The sequence below is a fragment of the Brachyhypopomus gauderio genome, chromosome 4 (assembly GCF_052324685.1).
Source record: "Brachyhypopomus gauderio isolate BG-103 chromosome 4, BGAUD_0.2, whole genome shotgun sequence".
Classification (NCBI taxonomy): Eukaryota; Metazoa; Chordata; class Actinopteri; order Gymnotiformes; family Hypopomidae; genus Brachyhypopomus; species Brachyhypopomus gauderio.
The window spans coordinates 1,114,971-1,134,563 of NC_135214.1; the positions used below are offsets into that span (position 1 = coordinate 1,114,971).

At 37.9% G+C, this 19,593-nt stretch overlaps 1 protein-coding gene across 2 annotated transcripts; it reads left to right on the forward strand.

The window, feature by feature from the left end:
• The first annotated feature begins 286 nt into the window (after positions 1 to 286).
• On the forward strand, positions 287 to 13,154 carry LOC143511557 (interferon-induced protein 44-like). 2 transcript variants are annotated; one of them, XM_077001159.1, is made up of 7 exons: positions 287 to 576; positions 935 to 965; positions 9,318 to 9,513; positions 9,657 to 9,800; positions 10,045 to 10,216; positions 12,731 to 12,831; positions 12,941 to 13,154. In XM_077001159.1, the coding sequence occupies exons 1-7, from the start codon at positions 459 to 461 to the stop codon at positions 13,112 to 13,114; spliced, it is 936 nt and encodes a 311-aa protein (XP_076857274.1). In that variant the 5' UTR covers positions 287 to 458; the 3' UTR covers positions 13,115 to 13,154. The 2 variants fall into 2 exon arrangements, with proteins under 2 accessions (XP_076857274.1, XP_076857273.1); XM_077001158.1 differs by having other exon boundaries at positions 291 to 609.
• The last annotated feature ends 6,439 nt before the right edge of the window (positions 13,155 to 19,593 follow it).

The window sequence follows — 19,593 nt, forward strand, 5'->3', positions numbered from 1 at the left end:
AGGAAAGTGGGTAGGGTAGCTAATATCATAACCAAAACCCCTACACCATTAATAAACAGATCATAATATGGCATTGTATGAGTGCCTGAGTATCATTTTAGCTTGAGAACTATCACACCTTCTGTATGCATTCCTGTGGGAAAGGTTATGGACTGTTTTTGCTTTCCATTGCACTGATTTTAACTGGAGTTCAACTGAAGGCAAACACAAGGGGGTCTCAGTCACTGAAATTATCAGTACTTTCAGTTGAGTGTCAGTGATATTGCTCTCTATCCCGAACTGCACAGAGAACATGTGAATAAATATTTTTGTGAATTAATACTGTCCTTCTCTTTCCAATAGAATTAATCACAGTTTTGGGTAACAAACAAGTGGGAATTGGGAAAAAAATCAGTCTTTCCTGTGAGACAAACACAGAAGGATTAAAAGTGACATGGGAGAAGGATGGAGAAAAACTGATGTGTGTGCAGGACAAACACATCATGAAGCAAAATGGTACAAAGTGTTTCTTGACAATCCTGAATGCTGATGAGGGAGATGAGGGGAATTATACCATACAGCTGGAGAACAAATCGGGTACTGCCTCCTGCTCTGCCATGGTGATTGTTGGTATGGAGTGACTTTCACCCTCAAACTTATTTTTGATCCCTTTAAATGTACAAAAAAGGTATCTTTATGATAATAGTGAGAAGATTATGAAGAAACCATTATTGAATTTTCTATATAGATAGAAAAATAGAGCTTTCACAGACTTGGAATTAAACAATCACTGTTTAGACCATTACCTTTAATATTACATGCTGCATCCAAGAAGCAAAAGCTGTTTCTTAATTGAGGCTGGGAACTCGGTTTAGAAAAACTCAGCCACTGTCATTAATGTGCACCCTTTCAAGTGCTTTACTAACTCCTGCTACATATCCTGTGTTTCTTACAGAACTCAAGGAGTGGAGGACAGTACAATGGAAGTAAGTCCACAGTCATTCTGTAATATTGGGTCTGTCCCAAAACCCAGTGAGCTGCTTAAGTAGGCACTGATTAGGCAGCTGTTTAAGCATTTTAATACACATCTATCCTCATGTCACATCCAGCTCCGCCCGCATTCCCAGTCTCGTGTAGTCTGCCCTAGCCCCGCCTTGTTTCCCCCGTTTCTTTGGTTTCCCTTCTATGTCACGCACCTGTCCTCAGTGTTTCCACCTGCGTCTCGTTTTAGTTCCCTGTTTCTATGTATTTAATCCCCTCTGTTTTATCCCCTCATTGTCGGTCTTTGTAAGGTTTTCCGTATGATCCTGTGCTCTATTCCCTCCGTGTTCTTTAGCCGGTGCTCCCTCCTTAGTTTTCACCTGTCTTGCGTATTTCCCTTTGTCTATTTGTTATTAGCTCTGTTTTACATTTCAGCGTCTGTATTGGTTTCCATTCTGTCTCGCTACATAGTTGTAGCATAGTTGTAGCGTAGTTGTAGCGTTCGTTTGGCATTTCTAGGTTCTTGTGTCATATTTACTGTGCGTTGCTGCCTTCATGTTCGTTTGGTTTGACTGTCCTGTTCAAGTTGTATGTGGTTGTTAGTATGTCCATCGTCATAAGTAAAGTAGGTTGATGGGGTTGCAACTTATCCCTATAACTCCATTTATTTCCCTTAACTTTTCCCTTAAGCTATTCTCACTTTATACGACTCCATACGACTCAAATTATCACACTTATAAGTAATCTCAAATACATTTGCACTTGCTTCTGACAGTGAATCATATCTATAATATATGACTGACAGCGTAATCTAGCAGCCAGAATTTGCACATACTGAAAAGAGCAGATGGTTCTGTTAGGGATACCAGTGAGAAGGGAGGCACAGTAAAGTGGGACCAGTGGGACAATGTGAGCATGAACCAGTATCTCATGAAGAGTAATGGGTGAAGACAAGTAAAATTGCAGAGATGGAAAACAGAAGTTTTGTCTACATCCCTCATGTGAGATTAGAAATAAAGGATATAATCACAAAGTATATATGGGTTATGAACTATCGTTAAAGGATTTACAGTGACACCACCTAAACTGAGTGTGAAGTTAGTCGAGTTTAGTCTCCTCATTGACTGAGGTATTGAATGCAAGATGTTAGGGCAGAGGGTGGCAGTGGTGTGCTCCTCGTCCCGGTGTTCAGGTGCCAACTGCACACACGGATAACGTAACAACTAGTTCAAAGAACTACGACTTTAATTTAACTTTTACGACTTTAAAGGATAGAAGAAACACCAGACCATCTTCCAAGAACAAAACCGAGAGTTTATTTTTAACTGCAGCCGAAACTGAGCGGAACTTCAGCAGTGCACCGGTAAGGCAGAGCAATGGCTCTGCGTTTCTAACGGCAACGGAGTAGCAGCGACCGGACAGTTGTTAGCAAGCGCTAACACAACAAAACAACAAAAACAACAAAATAACGGTGCCGATACATACAACTGACAACAGACAGACAGACGGTTAAGGACAACATCACCCAAAAATGAAAAAAACGGCAATCCGTTAAGTAGAACTTGCTTCCCTACCCAGTTAAGTAGAACTTGCTTCCCTACCTACCAAACCATTGAGACTGTGTCTGTTAACCGTGGCAGATATAGGAATAACAGGGCGATATGTTTTAAAAATCTAATTAAAATTAAATTATCAACATGAAGTGAGCAGCAATATTAAGCTAAGGCTAGGACTTCTAAACATTAGATTGCTTGCATCAAAAGCTGTGATAGTAAACGGAATAATCTCAGATAACAGACTAAATGCACTCTGTTTAACAGAGACATGGGCTAGAGTAAACGAATATGTAAGTTTTAATGAAGCAGCTCCTCCTAGATACAGTTATGTTCATCAGCCCCGTATCATAGGGCGTGGAGGTGGAGTAGCCACAATATATGACACAGACAGCCCCGTCGACAGGGGGGGATAACCGGGTCTGTTGTCCCGGGCCCCAGGGCCAGGGGGAGCCATCAAAGAGCCCAGCAATAAATTTTTTATTTAAAGTCTATAATTTTTAAATAATCTTGAAATCTTTCATTAATATAAAATTCTGTACTCAAAATAAGCTCAATGGCTAAAATATATATGTTTTTTTACCTCAGGCATGAAAATGGGTCAGGGGTTAAAAAGGTGAGAAGACCGGGGGGGCGGGGCATGTGACGTCATGGGGATACGACGACGGGGCGTTGACATGTGACGTCATGGGTATACTGCGGGGGGTGGGTTGGGGGTGGCTGCTGGTGTACGGGGATACAGCGACAGGTGATGCCAAATATTACGGAGCTCGTAAGGTGACGTCATGTAAAAAATATAATAACGCGTGGCCACGACATACTAACGCATGCGAATGACTTACTATCTCATTCCCACGCGATAATAAGTCGTGGCCACGCGTTATTTATTTATTTTTTACATGATGTCACCTTACGGGCTCCGTAAAATATAGTAAAATCCATAAAAACATTTTTTTTTTGACTGTCATGTCAATGGATTCAATATAAACGCAATCCGTAAACGCAAGAAGCCGCTTTCGCCATTCCGGATGGCTCAGTCAAAACCATTACGTCTTAATGAACCAATACATACATCAGCGGTGAAAATTATTGTAAAAATACCAGGTTTACGTGTTTTTATTTTCTAACATGAGCTAAAGCACAGGGTAGACTCAAACGACAAGAGTTTACAACTTCATTTTCAACCTTTTCAGCCCTGGTGCGAATGTGATCCTCACACGTCCCTGGATTCACCAGTTACAACTACAGACACACTAGAAAAAAATCTTGTTTCTTATTTTATGTCACCGTTAACTACACGGGGTTGACGCGAACTTAAATAGGTAGATAGATGGGCCTATTATCACAAGAGCTTGTGGTTAGATCTGACAGTGTTCAACGCTGTAGCGAACGGCAGTAACTTTGTTTTACCGCAAAATATGAAAACGATTGAAACCATTAATAACCCAATTAAATCCACCCAATTAAAAATGTACGATGTGGTAAATGTAGTGGTAAATGTACGATGTGGTAAATGTAGTGGTAAATGTACGATCTGGTAAATGTAGTGGTAAATGTACGCTTTTCTGACTTGTCCGCGGTATAGCACTAAGTCCTGCTTCTCGTCCCGCTTAGCAGTAAATGAATAACATGAATGAAGAACGTTCGTATGATTGAAACGCTATTTGGCCTCTATGAAGGTTCTGGGCGGAAACTGCTAGCCACTGTCATTGAAATAGCCAATTTCGGAAGTGCTCTGTTTGCTAATTAAGTCAATATGATAATTAAAATATAATCTCCCGACCCCCCCCCCCCCCCCCCCAAACAAAAAACTCATCGGATCTACACGATTCACGTAGGTCACCCTTTTCAACTTCAAAACGGCGAATTTCGCCGAAAGGTGACAGATTTTCATGCCTGTACCTATCTGCATATTTTCCATTAAGTGCATACACCCCCGCCTCCCACTAGAAAATGGTTTGATCCAGCACCGACCGTAACCGGCTGGTACCCGCCCAACAGCGGGAAATACAGTGGTGGATAGTTAAAGTAAATACAGAAATCTGGAGCGCAGAAAAGAAAGTAAAAACATTTACCTCACGAATTTAGGCTAAAGTACTTGAAAATGTTTGAAATTGCAACTACTTCTGAACTACTGAACAGTTCTCGTGAAGACGTTAAGATTGGGCGTTTTGAAAATAAACAACCATTAAATACTGTGATAAGAAGCGAATTGTTTCTAATCATTTCGATTATATGTATAAATATTTAACTTAATTAAGTTTAACGTGCTGGAAAATATTGAAATGGACCTTGAAAGTGACGTACAAGTGCTTGAATTCCACCTTATAAAGGTGTATGAACCCTGCAAACATGACTTTGTTCATTGCGCTGAGGCGCGGCGCGCGCGAAGTTACAAAATTCGAGAGGTGCACGATCAACAGCGCGTGAGGCCACTCGCGCACGGGCGGTACGACTGCGATTACGTCATTTTCGTGCAAACCCTCGCGCCGCGTCAAATATAAACCAGTCAGCTGTCAGAAACAGCTTTGATGTGTGGCTATATTATATACTATATGACCTAACTCAAGTATTGTCTGCATGACGTGCGCGCGCGGGTGGGGGGGGGGATGACATGAAGCTTTCTTGTCCCGGGCCCCAGCAAGACTGTCAACGGGCCTGGACACAGATATAGGTTTTACTGTAAAACCAACCATGTACGAAAGACTAGCACTGAAGCCGAACCCCGCCCCCTTTCGCGGGCAGTTTAGTCAGTTTTGTACGGAGCATAGAGCATACGTTCAGCTTTGCTGCTTCATGCAAGTTATTGCTTCAGTTGGCTAGATCACAGCTTTAAGATGACAGCATGTGAAGAGTTGTGTGCGTACATTCTAACCAAGTAAGTGTTATTAAGTGTTTAGATAACTAGCTAGTAGGTAGTTCCGAAGTTTATATGTTGTAGTGTTGATGTGCAACTATTGTTAGATTGGCATGCTAATCGCGATTAGCATGCTAAGCAGAAAACCGCAAGTCATGTTAATTCAGTATGTTGATTAGCCTTATTCTGTGTTCACAGACCACACACACACACACGCACAAACGCAACTGAGACTCTTACTCATGTAATCGAAGGGTGAAGTTTAATAAAGAGACAAAAGGAAAGAAGACAACCGCTTCGTGGTGTTCTTACCGACACCCCCCATACAACACGCATCCTAAGATCAGAACCAGCACATACAGTCCTTTAAAAGTTCTCAATTACAAACCACCTCTATCAACTCATTCGAAGCTTTGATAGGTGAAATAGGCAATAATCTCATAGGCAATAAAACAAAGCTTAAACTAGTGACCATCTATCGACCACCGGGTCCTTACTCAGAATGTCTTAAGGAATTTGCTGAGTTTCTTTCGGAATTAGTCCTGACAATTGAAAGATTTGTAATTGTGGGTGATTTCAACATTCATTATTATGTAGGTGCTGGCCAAATTTATTTAGTAATCAGTCTCATAAAATTACCTACGAAATGGAGGGAGTTCAGACCGTGTTAAATTTACCCAAATTTTATATAAACTCATTTAACTAAGGTCGCCACTAATTGTGGTCAACTCCCGTAGCCCAAATTGTTTGATTAACAAACTATGAATCTGAAGGTTACAGTTCAAATAATAGTTCTGGCTTCAGGTTGTAACAGAGAAACGACGACTCAAACCATCAATCAATCAATCAATCAAATTTTATTTATATAGCGCTTTTTACAACAGTTGTTGTCACAAAGCAGCTTTACAAGTGCCCACTGAAAACCACGTTCGATTCCATCCTAGACTCAGTAGGTATAGCCCAAAATGTGACAGGACCTACTCACCGCTGTAAACACACCTTGGATTTAATACTTACTTACGGGTTAAACATAGAACATTTGGCAATTATCCCCCAAAATGACGCCATTTCAGATCATTCCCTACTGATATATGAAATAGCTTTACACGATCTACATCAGATGCACCATACAAAAACCACATGCACTTCCGACACCGCAGCAACATTTATTAACATACTACCAGAGCTACCGAGCACTATGCCATTGCAGCCCAATGAATTAGAACAGGCAACACAACAGTTTTATTCCACACTCAGCAATACCTTAGACAGTGTAGCTCCAGTTAAAACAAAATTAATTAGGGAGAAAAGGCTTGCACCATGGTATGACGACCACACTCGTCTTCTAAAACAGGCAGCTCGAGCAGCGGAGCGCAAATGGAGATCCACCTCACTAGAAGTGTTTAGAATCGCATGGAAAGACGCCGTAGTCAAATATAAACATGCCCTAATAAAAGCTAGAGCCTCATGTTATTCGACACTAATAGAAAACAACAAAAATAACCCTAGATTTCTCTTCGCGACTGTATCAAAACTAACAAGAAATATCAATGACACTAGTTCTAATACGGCACTTACACACATTAGTGATGAATTTTTAAACTTTTTTAGTAATAAAATAGATATTATCCGACTACAGAGTCATAATACATCACAGCCTAACCTCCAATCCAACCCCAGTAGTATAGGTATTAGTAACTACGCATCCGAATATATTACTGAGCTAAATGGCTTTGACCCTATATCGCAAAAAGAGCTCACAACACTAATTCATTCGTCTAAGCCTACATCATGTATATTCGACCCAGTTCCAACCCGTCTATTCAAAGACCTACTCCCAACTATTGCAGGGCCCTTACTTAATATGATTAACAGTTCCCTTAATTTAGGATATGTGCCCAAACAATTAAAATGCGCCGTAATTAGACCCTTGATTAAAAAACAGAATTTCGATCCACAGATTCTAGCCAACTATAGACCAATTTCTAATCTCCCATTTATCTCTAAAATTCTAGAAAAAGCAGTTTACAATCAGCTAAACCATTATCTCCAATCAAAAAGTTCCAATCAGGATTTAGACCGAACCACAGCACTGAAACAGCTTTACTCAGGGTAGTGAATAATTTACTGATATCGTCAGATAATGGGCTCATCTCGTTCCTTATACTGTTAGATCTTAGCGCAGCTTTTGATACTGTAGACCACAACATTTTGCTGGATCGACTAGAAAACACAGTAGGTATTAAAGGAGTTGCACTCTCCTGGTTTAGATCATATCTGACCGACCGCTTCCGATGTGTAAGTGTTAATAATAAAACATCTAAATCTGTTCAGGTTAAATATGGTGTCCCACAAGGGACAGTCCTAGGACCACTTCTATTTACACTTTACATGTTACCCTTAGGCGAGATTATGCATAAGCACAACATCAGTTTCCACTCCTACGCAGACGACACTCAACTATATTTATCTGCTAAACCCGATGATTTAGGTGTAAACAGTAAAATCGAGAAGTGTGTAGAAGAGATAAAACATTGGATGGCGTGTAACTTTCTAGCACTAAATCCAGATAAAACAGAGCTAATAATAGTTGGGTCTAGGGCAGCGAGAGACAAGATACGTACTGTAGCACTGAATCTACATTCCTTTACTATAACCCCCAGCGCAGAGGTAAAGAACTTGGGTGTCACAATAGACCCAGATCTCTCGTTCGATACACACATTAATAATACAACTAGGGTAGCATTCTTTCACTTACGCAACATTGCTAAAATTAGAAATATAATAAACACTAGTGAATAGTTAATTACTAGAATTAAGAACTAAGATTAATTAAGAACTAGTGAATTGCAATAGTCTTCTAGCTGGATGTTCTGGTAAATCGATAAACAAACTCCAGCTTGTTCAGAACGCAGCAGCGCGAGTTTTAACAAAAACTAAAAAATTTGATCACATTAGTCCCGTACTATCGTCATTACATTGGCTGCCAGTTAGATTCCGTATTGACTATAAAATACTTTTATTAACATATAAAACACTGCGTGGCTTAGCTCCAGAGTATCTTAGTGAACTTATTGATCATTACAACCCAGTGCGTTCACTTTGTTCACAGGATGCAGGCTTATTAACTGTTCCTAGGATCAAAAAGATCACAGCAGGTGGAAGAGCCTTTTCTTTTAAAGCTCCACAAATGTGGAATAATCTTCCTGCCTTTATTCAGAACTCAGACACAGTCTCAATGTTTAAAATTCAACTAAAGACTTATCTGTATTTTGGCCTTTGAATAATCTGTTACATATTTACCACATCACATGTCTTTCTTCTCCGAGGTTCACTTGGGGAGTAACACTGGAGTTGGAGCCTAGAATTCCAGTATCATCGCTCAGACACTTAATGAAAACCTGGCGTTCATCATAAGACATTTACATTGACAATATCAACACCCAGAACTTTCATTCTAGTTACCTTATACTTAGCCTGATTGTGTGATTTATTTGTAACTTGTGTATTAGTCTGTATAATTTGTTTTTGTGTAATTTGTGTGTTAACGGGCCGCCCAATGGAGGATGGGTTCCCTTTTGAGTCTTGGTCCTCCCAAGGTTTCTTCCTATTCCCCATCATCTAGGGAGTTTTTCCTTGCCACTGTCGCCTTTGGCTTGCTCATTAGGGATTTGGACCCATAGTATTGTTAACCTTATAAATCCTGTAAAGCGCTTTGTGACAACATATGTTGTGAAAAGTGTTATACAAATGTATTTGATTTGATTTATAAAAAAAAAATCGTTTAAACATTGCTGACAGTACAGACAAGGAGCATTCATTTTGTGTTTTTGTCCAGTATCCCAATCACTTCATATGTATGGCATAGTGGCTGAATTTGACAATTTTATTACTATGGACTATAACTGCAAATAAAGGGTTTTTTTCTTTTGGTTGTTTTTCTTAAGACAAAATGCAATGGTCGATTCTCTAAAGGAATTTAAAATGGATAATAACCAAGTCAGAGAGCTTAACTTCCTCCTGTATGGACCAGTTGGAGCAGGAAAATCCAGCATCATAAACACCATCAAAACCATTTTTGAAGGTCGTCATTGTGTCATTTGTCCAGTAGCAGCACGGTCTACTGAGAGCTTTACTAAAATGGTGAGTACATAACCCTGCTAATCTGTTCAGGAATGTTAATATGTCAGATGTCTGTGGCTGTACCATAATATTTATTAATATTGGTATTTCTATTGTTTTTGCTGGTGATGTTTTATTATTATTACGTGATCTGTTTTTTTCAGTATCAAAAACATAGTATTAGGAGAGAAGGTGTGGTACCTTTGGTCTTCTATGATACAATGGGTGTAGAAAAACAAGAATCTGCAGGAGTTCGCACTGATGATGTCATCAGTGCCTTGAAAGGACACATAACAGAGGATTATGCGGTAAGATACAAATAACATGCACATCACTGTACAGTAATAATGATAATCTTTATTTGTATAGCACCTTTCATACATACATGCAACTCAGTGCTTTACAGAATAAAAAAAAACATTTCAGTATACTGTGTAACTGAAATAACATTCATGCAGAAACTATTGGGGGAAAAAAGGTATAAACAAAAGTGAATGAACGTATGTATACTATCCAAGCCAGTATGCCATGTACTTTGTTTTTCTCCATTAGTTCAACCCAATACTTCAAATTCTTGAGGGAAACCCACAGTACCGCATGAATCCCGGCCTGTGTGATAGGATTCACTGTCTAATCAATGTGATATCAGCGGACAAAATCGCATTGATGGATGAGGAATATATCAACAAAATGAAGAAAGTTAGAGAAGCTGCAAGAACAATGGGTGAGTCTCAAGTGTGTTTTGATTCAGCTTCCCAGCTATCAGGTTTGTAGACTGAATTATTAGCTTATATTATTACAATAATTATTATTGTAAAAACAATTATGTGACCAAAGAAAATATTTTGTCCTGATATAACTGATTTCACAGCAGTATGTGAAGATATGAACACCGACCACCATTTCCACATTTGAATAAAATCAATGGTCAAGATCTTGTAGGATATTTGAGGTCTTGTAGAGTTTTAAAAAATATATATTTTACAGAGATCAGGAGCCAGACACATTTATTATTCTTCTAAAGTCAATTTCTAAAGTTAATTTACTGAAACTGAAAACAAGACAACACAACAAACAACAGGCTACAAAAGAATTAAACTGCAAGAAAACAAGCAAACTACATTAAACAGACCTGAAGGTAACATTAATGAGGCTATGTTAAAAAAACAAAAGCTAACAAATACAAAAGAGCCACAGTCGTATGTATGTGTACAAAATGAAACCAAAACAACAAAGCACGTGGAGAACAAAAACACGATATGTGCCATATGTGACAAAGATTACACTATGTAACAAGATTTCGGAGGTAATTGAAAACTCTTGACTCCTTATCTAGAACCCTGACAAATTGTTTTATGAGCCCCAACTTGATGTGTAGTGGTGGCATCAGCACCTTGCGTGGGTCCACCAGTGGCTCCCACTTTACATTGTTCTTCCCCACAGTGAACTCTGTCCACTGAGGCCAGTCCCATCTGTGGTAGTGCGCTTTAGTATCCCGGCTGTCCCAAAGGCAAATAAAGCAAAGATACTTAGTAAAACCACCTTGGAGGCCCATCAGGAATGACACCATTTGACACCAGCAGAGTACTTTTTCGCTCTTGTCTTTATAAAATGGCCACATACTGTACATAGCAAAATGCGTCTGCTGGATGTATGCAACCTCTTGATGCCATCTAAATTGACTAAGTTGCTGTGTACTGTAAGGAAAAAGGATGTCTCTCCAAACTTGTTAAAAATGGTCAATCTTTATTTGTGGGCAGTCATGGCCTGGTGGTTAGGGAACTGGTCTTGTGACCGGAGGGTCGTGGGTTTGAGTCCCAGACCTGAGGCCATGACTGAGGTGCCCTTGAGCAAGGCACCTAACCCCAACTGCTCCCCGGGTGCCGGGCTAGGGCTGCCCACCGCTCTGGGCACGTGTGATCCACAGCCCTCTAGTAATCACTAGTGTGTGTGTGTGTGTGTTCTAACTGCACAGATGGGTTAAAAGCGGAGGACAAATTTCGATTGGGGTGTAAAAATCACAATTGACAAAATATGGCACACACACATTTATTCCATGCAGTACCAAAGTACAAGAGTGTACTGAGGATTCAGCAGAACAAGATTGATCACCCAGTAGCAGAGTAACACACAATATATACATTTGAAAGTAGTGGTCCTTCCTAAGCTCCTCCTGTAATGGGTGTGGGGTGAAGTGTGAATACTGTTGTTATCAGAATCTGAAGATACTGAATTCACACCTGTCTGTCTAGGTCAATTCCCCTTTGTCTGTGATTGCTGTTGCCCACTTACTATGCAATCCCAATCAATTAGATCAGGGGTGGCCAACCCATCATAGACCAAGAGCCACTTTTCTTACTGTGTTACGGCAAAGAGCCACATCGTACATGGGCGAGTGTAATCTGTTGAGCGGGGGGTGGGGGGGGGGGGGTTGGCGAGTGTAAATTATTAGCTGTGAAGACAGTCAAATGCGTGTTTTCCACTACGCCGGTTTTAAAAGTATTAGCGGCTCGCTAGGCTTGTAAACTAACCGCGCACCACGAAAATGTAGCAGTGTGTCGCCCCGTTTGTGCAGGTGAGCTTGCGGACTGGCTGGGGAGCCGCATGAAACCAGCCAAAGAGCCGCATGCAGCTCGCGAGCCGCAGGTTGGCCACCCCTGAATTAGATCATGTCTCTCTGTCTCTCAGGAAGGGCTATAGTGGCCCTATATAACTGTAGTTATACAGCTACCTACAATTCTGTACAGTCCCAGAAAGTTGTAGTTAATTCTGGACAGTTCTAGAAACTTCCAGAAGCTTCTTAAGTATCTTGAAATATGGCATAAAAAATGAAATATCCTTAAAAATAGATAAATTTCAAAATATCATTGTGCTGACCACAAAAGCAAAGTTTACAGGGAATAATAACTTTTTTTCTATTCATTTAGGGTACAATCAATCAGGAAAACACACAACAACTGGGAACAAAAAAAATCTTGAAAATTGTTACATGGTGTTATTATACTTTTTTAAAATCATTAACAATATTCCTTGCATGTCATTATTTCTTTTACACACAATGCTTTACACAATATTTACAAATTGTTAGTTTCCTAAATTATTTTAGCATAAACCATATCTGCAAATTATTTTTCTTCTAATGCCAATTCAGAAGACCATCGCTCAGTAAATGTGTGTCTGTGCTGCAGGGATGAGTGACCATTAGTCAGTAAATGTGTTTCATCTGTCTGTGCTGCAGGGATCATTCAAGTGGTTTTTATGACTGATGTTGATCTTGCCTGCCCAATGATAAAAGACAGTTTGCGTTACATCTACAGAAGCAAAAAGATCAAAGAAAATGTGAGTAAAATTACTACTGGGAGCTTGTGTCAGCACTTATGCAGAGATTGTGTATTATGGTGGTGTTACTAGCAAAACATTGAGACTGTGTGTGTGTGGTTTTGTCCAGATGCAGAAATGCAGTAATTTGCTGGGTGTTCCAGTGAACTGCATCTTCCCCGTGAAGAACTACCATGAAGAGACCGATTTGATTGAGGACATAAACTGTCTTATGCTGGATGCCCTAAAACGTATTATACCCTGGGCTCAGGAATATGTGGTCAAATGCTCCACCAACACATGATGAAAATTCACAATGATGACAAATCTTCAATGCTATTTAATTTAACTTGGTTAATTAAATGGATACAAAACATACAATTATGTTGAAATATTGTAGTTTTATAGCATAAAAGTACTTGTATACTTTCATGCATAATGGATACAACATGAAAACCATGCTATAATTGAATGAACAAATGAATTTTATTTTTATTTTTATTTTATTAGATTTATTCATTTCATTATAAGCAAATTAAAACTTATGCACAAAAGAAGAAAGTATACAATTCACTAATAAAATGAAAGGCAGCAGAAAGAAGAAAAAAATCTTATAATATCTGCCCCTTATTTCCCAAGAATAGTTTCAACTATAATATTTTGTAAAAAAAACAAAACAAAAAACAAAACATAACTAAACATAACAAAACAAAACTAAACAAAAAACAAACCAAAATCAACAATCTAACAACAGCTTATCACACTATTTCATATTTTTTAAACAAACACACTTTTACCATTCTTTTAAACATACATATAGATCTAGCATTTTTAACATCACTATTCAAGTTATTCCATAATCTTATTCCTTGTATCACGGTACACTGCTCCTTTAAGCTAGTTCTAAATTTAGGTTTTTCAAACAATTCTATCCCTTTTAGGTTATAACTGCTCTTTCTCTTTACAAATTTTAATTGGATGTTTGATGGTAATATGGTTTTATGTGCTTTATACATTAACAATAAAATATTCAGATCAACCAAATCATTTAACTTCAATAATTTTAGCTGATAAAACAGTGTATTTGATGGGTGACTGTAATGTTTTCTGGTGATTATTCGTACAGCCCTTTTCTGTAAAGTTATTATAGGATTGATAATTGTTTTGCATGCTTTACCCCAGACTTCAATACAGTAGTTCAGGTGTGGAGCAATTATTGCATTATACAGCATATACAGAGCTTTATCATTAAATAAATCCCTTACTTTGTACATCAATGAAATAGATTTGGCAATTTTTGTTCTTATATGATTTATGTGTGGTCTCCATGTTAGCTTTTCATCAATGATGACACCCAAAAACTTTACCTCACTAACTCTACGTACCTCACTAACTCTACGTACCTCAACACTATCAACTCTAAATGGAATATCTATAGTTTTCTTTCTATTACTGAAAATCATATAATTTGTTTTATCCAAATTCAATGATAATTTATTGAGTTGAAACCAAGTTTGTATTTTTACAAATTCTTTCTGTGTCATATCCAGCATGCGTTCTATATCATTCCCTGAACATAAAAATGTGGTATCATCTGCAAATAATATGCATGTAAACAGTCTTGATACATTCACCAAATCATTCACATATAAAATAAATAGCTTTGGACCAAGTACGGAACCCTGAGGTACTCCACACGTAATATTGCAAAGTTCAGATCGTATATCATTTAATTGTACAAATTGTTTTCTATTTTCCAGATAGCTAGATACCCACAGTAGTGCTGTTCCTCTAATCCCGTATTTATTCAATTTTCCAAGAAGAATATTATGGTCAATGGTGTCAAATGCTTTCTTTAAGTCAACAAATACGCTAACACAGTACTGTTTTTGATCAACAGCCGTTGTTATCTGTTCCACCAGCTCAATGAGGGCCATTGATGTTGAATTATTTGTTCTAAACCCATACTGACTGCTACTTAAAATATTTTGTCTATCAATAAATTGATCTAACCTTTTCACAAATAATTTCTCTAAAATTTTTGAAAACTGTGGCAACAATGATATTGGTCTATAGTTTTCAAAGAGAGATTTGTCACCATTCTTATAGAGAGGAACTATCTTAGCTAACTTCATATTATCAGGAAATATTCCAGTTGAAAATGATAAATTACATATATATGTAAATGGCTCTATAACACAATCAATTATATCCTTCACTAACATCATATCCATGTTAGCCCCATCTTTTGATCTTTTATCTGTAAATTTTTTAACAATGCTTAGTATTTCCTCTTTATCAGTTTCACCAAGAAAGATGCTGTTGACACAACCCCTGACTGTGTGGCTTGTACTATTATCATCTTTTGGTATTTTATCTGCAAGACTTGGGCCTACATTCGCATAGTATTGATTAAATTCATTCACAATTTCACTTTGATCGAATATTTCTTTATCATCCTTTACAAAATACTGTGAAACATCTGAAGTTTTATGATTTTTCAAAACACTATTACTCCCCATGCTGCTTTCATGTTACCTTTACTTTTATTTAGTAAGGCACTATAATGTTCCTTCTTATGTTTTCTTAAAATCCATGACAACTTGTTTTTACACTTCTTGTATCTCTCTTCTGCTTCTTTTGTTCTTAATTTCAGGAAGCATGAATACAAGTAATTCTTTTTCTTACAGGTGTTTCTTAATCCGTTCGTCATCAACAACATTTCTCTTAACACAAATTTTTTGCATACAATTTTTTTCATACAGTGTTTTCAGAATATTCATAAACACATCATATGCTCTATTTACATCATTAACATACACATCTTTCCAATTTTGTTTTTTTAAATCATCTTTTAGTTTATCCATAGCTTTTTTGATCTATTTATCATTTGTTTCTTAATTAAAACTATCTCTTTGCTGTGCTGATTATTTTTACAAATTGTAAACACTGGCAAATGATCACTTATGTCAGCTATCAGGATCCCACTTAGCACCTCTTCATTTCTTATATTTGTAAAGATATTGTCAATCACTGTATCACTGCGAGTTGTAATTCTTGTTGATTTGGTTATTAAAGGATAGAGTCCTAAGCTATACATTGTATTGATAAACATACTAATATTATTTGAATCATTTTGACTTCTTAGATCAATGTTAAAATCCCCACACAGAAAAAGTGTTTTATTACAACTACTTTCCAGGAGCTCAGTGATTTTGTGTGTAAATACGTCAATATTAGAACCAGGTGACCTGTACACACAACTAATTATTATATTTTTGGAATTGTCATTTATTATTTCAACTGTAATCATTTCCATTATACCATCAACACTTATCGACATTTTTTTTCTAATTTTACACTTCAATTCAATATCAATATATAACGCAACCCCCCCACCTCTTTTATTGCTCCTATTCATATAATATAGTGTATATCCTTCTATTTCATAATTATTTATATTTTCTTCATTGAACCAGGTCTCTGATATTGCTATTATACTGAAGTGTCTGTTTAAATGTTTTAAATAGTCTGTTATTTTTGAAAAATTTGAATTCATACTTCTACTGTTAAAATGAATGATTGAGAAACCTCCATTTACCATTTCATTGTCATTGAATTGCTCCTCATTATAATATTGACAATCTTCAATCACTGGAAAAAAATCTGATTCACCCATAATATCAGCATCATATATTTTATACTCTGATTCTCGATGAGTATTCATATTTTATTTCATTTTTATATTTATCTAAGTTTAATAACACAGTACCATATTTAATTTTTTAAAAGAAGAATGAGGGGAAAAAAATGAATGGTTGTGTATCCAACTACTTATCATCTTCTAACTTATCTAGTTGCACTAAGGATCTAATCCATAGACCCTTAGCATTCTCAGGGGCATTTTTTGTTTTTATAAAAACTTTACAGTTTGTTGTCCATGTTGACTGGATTTTATTCTGTTTCTTTAGTAATCTGGCTTTCTTAGCAATGTCTGCATTCTTTTTGGTGAGATGTTCATTAATATATACATTTGTACCTTTCAGATTTCTTCCCTGCTTCAGTAAATCAATCTTATGTTTTCTGTTATTGAATCGAATGATTATTGGTGATACAGCAGACTTTCCTCTCTGACTTTTGGTTGATAGAGTATGACAGGCTTCAATATTCTCAATTTCAATGTCAATGTCTTTACTCTGCAGGAATGTGACAACCTGCTACTCTGTTGTACTTTCATGTTCTGAAATGTTGTCAGACCTGTTTCTTCTCACAGCCTGTGAATAGTTCCGTGGTTTTATTACTAGTCCTGTTATTATGACATCATTCACTCGGGAATACTGCTCCAAATCAGCTACTCTGTTTTCCAAAGACTCTATTATTTTAGATTGCTCCATGTTTAGCATTTTAAGCTGCTTGATTTCATTTAGTAGTTCAGTTATAATTGTCTGTTGTTTAGTCAGTGTAGCCAACTCACCGGACATCATGTTCATGGAGTCTTTTAGTTCCTCTATGTCTTTTTGTATCACTTTCATAGCCATGATCTCTCTCACTCCACCACGGGGATCGCTGCACCTCACCGCGGGCCGCTCTCACTCCACCACGGGGATCGCTGCACCTCACCGCGGGCCGCTCTCACTCCACCACGGGGATCGCTGCACCTCACCGCGGGCCGCTCTCACTGTTTGTCCTAGTATGCTGGCAACCTCAATTGCTGCAGCGCTTCAACAGCTACTTGCAAGGAGCCCCTTTCCTTTTGGGGTGGAGGTATTCCAAGCTCTCAGAAATGCTGGATGAAGTTCTAGACCTGACCCACTCTTGGTCTCAGGAGCAGCAGACTGCTGAAGAAGGAATTCAGATAAAGCTCCAGGAAAATCAATGTAGTGTTGACTTTAAGATGTCCTGTGCTAACAACAGTGCCATTATACGCCTATAGCTTGGGAGAGAATTAATGAATTACATGGATATGACGAGTGATTTTTTATGACATGACAAATTTAGCCACCTTTCTAATGAAAATGAACAAAGTGTAATGGAAAATCTTATATTTTTGTCCTTTCTACTAACATAGCTGTCGTTAGCCTACCGCCGCTAGCTAGTTTTGATTCGGCCCTTTGATGTCCTCATTTACATATTCCGCTTGCGAGAACCACGGAGCTGTGAAACCTTATTTTGTTTGGAAACTTATTTTGCTTAACAAGTTATCTAGTACAAATGTTATTTGAACGCACTACGTGCATTTCTAAAGCTATACATATATGGGGGGGGGGGGGGGGGGGTATAGCGGGCCCAGGTTTAATGGTCACGGTTCGCTACTGTCATAGACAGTGTAGTCAGGGACACCAGAAGATCAAACCCAGGAAGGAGAGCATGCCCTGCTTTGTAAACTGGGGGTTTAAAATGCTTAATGACTATCAAGAGGACAGCTGATAATGTCCAGATAAGTGACTAAGGGAAGTCAAAACTGAAGATTGAATCTGTTGGAGATTCCACGAACACTTGGGACAATCTAGTCCAAACATATTGAGCATATGTCTAAATGTAAAAGTGAATACTGAATAAGCAATTGAATATTAGTATTTCTCTAAAGTAGCATTTAATTCTGCAGCACTCTCACCCAATGGCTGGTAATGCCAGAAGACTCTCCCTCCCTCCATGGCCCCTTGGATTAGCTCAGAATCATTTTCACAAGAGTATATGTTTAGTATATAGTAATAGTTTAGTTATGCAACATGCAACAATACACTGTTGTCACCAGTCTGCTGCAAATCCCATTAACAACAGAAGAAGAAATTAACAGATTATATATATATATATATATATATATATATATATATATATATATATATATATTAGGGGTGGGACGCGATTAAAAAAATTAATCGAATTAATCGGAAGCTTTGTAATTAATTAATCGAAATTAATCGCATTTTAATCGCATTTCAGTATTTAACATGAGAAATATTAATTTAAGTTTGAATGATGAATGAATCAATGAACATAATCATAAACTTCAACATCTTGTTTATTTTTCCACCAGTCTACTACACAGACCAATATATGTGTAGTGTGCAGAAAACAGTTCAGAACATTGGAAATTCTGATCAAAAATGTTGTTTAATTTTGGGAGTTTTGCTCAGGATATTGGAAGAATTGAAGTAAATCAGAAGATGTTTTTTAATAGCATTTTAGCAATTTCTTTAATTTCCCAGGCTTCTGCCACAGGCATCTCCATAGTGCCTAGAAGTGGTCTTCTGCATGCTCAAAGCAAATGACTGGATCTTCATCATCTATAGATTCATCATCTGTATGAGCTGTCACACCAAGATAATTCTTGTTGCTAACAGAGGTCCAGTGATCCCCAGTCAGAGACACATTTGTGGCGCTCTTCACAATAACCTGTTTTACTTCTTTCCTCATCATACAGCTGCTGGATTTTCTTCGACATTGTCTTTCTGGGTTGAGTTTCCCAAAACGTTCTTAGCGCCAAGTACTTCGTTACCTCATTCTTACGTACGAGGTTAAGAAGTACTTGGCGCTAAGAACGTTTTGGGAAACTCACCCCTGGACGGTAGTTCGTAACTTGCATCAGTTGACGCAATGTGCAGCGCTTCTTGTCTTTATCTTCGACCACTGAGAGCGGACAACACAAATAATGTGACGCGTCATGTATAAACGCGTGCGGAGTCGCGCGCTACGGCCACTCGCGAAAGTTTAATCCAGTCTTAATGGTCCAATGAAGGTAATTTAAAAACCAGGACATTTCCTCACAGGATGTGAATCGGA

Bases quoted from the DNA above. Each gene is read 5' to 3' on its own strand.
- LOC143511557 (XM_077001158.1), top strand. From the start codon at position 459: ATGTGTGTGCAGGACAAACACATCATGAAGCAAAATGGTACAAAGTGT. The intron at 966-9,317 runs GTAAGTCCACAG...GTTTTTCTTAAG, and splicing joins TGGAGGACAGTACAATGGAA to ACAAAATGCAATGGTCGATT. The intron at 10,217-12,730 runs GTGAGTCTCAAG...TCTGTGCTGCAG, and splicing joins AGAAGCTGCAAGAACAATGG to GGATCATTCAAGTGGTTTTT.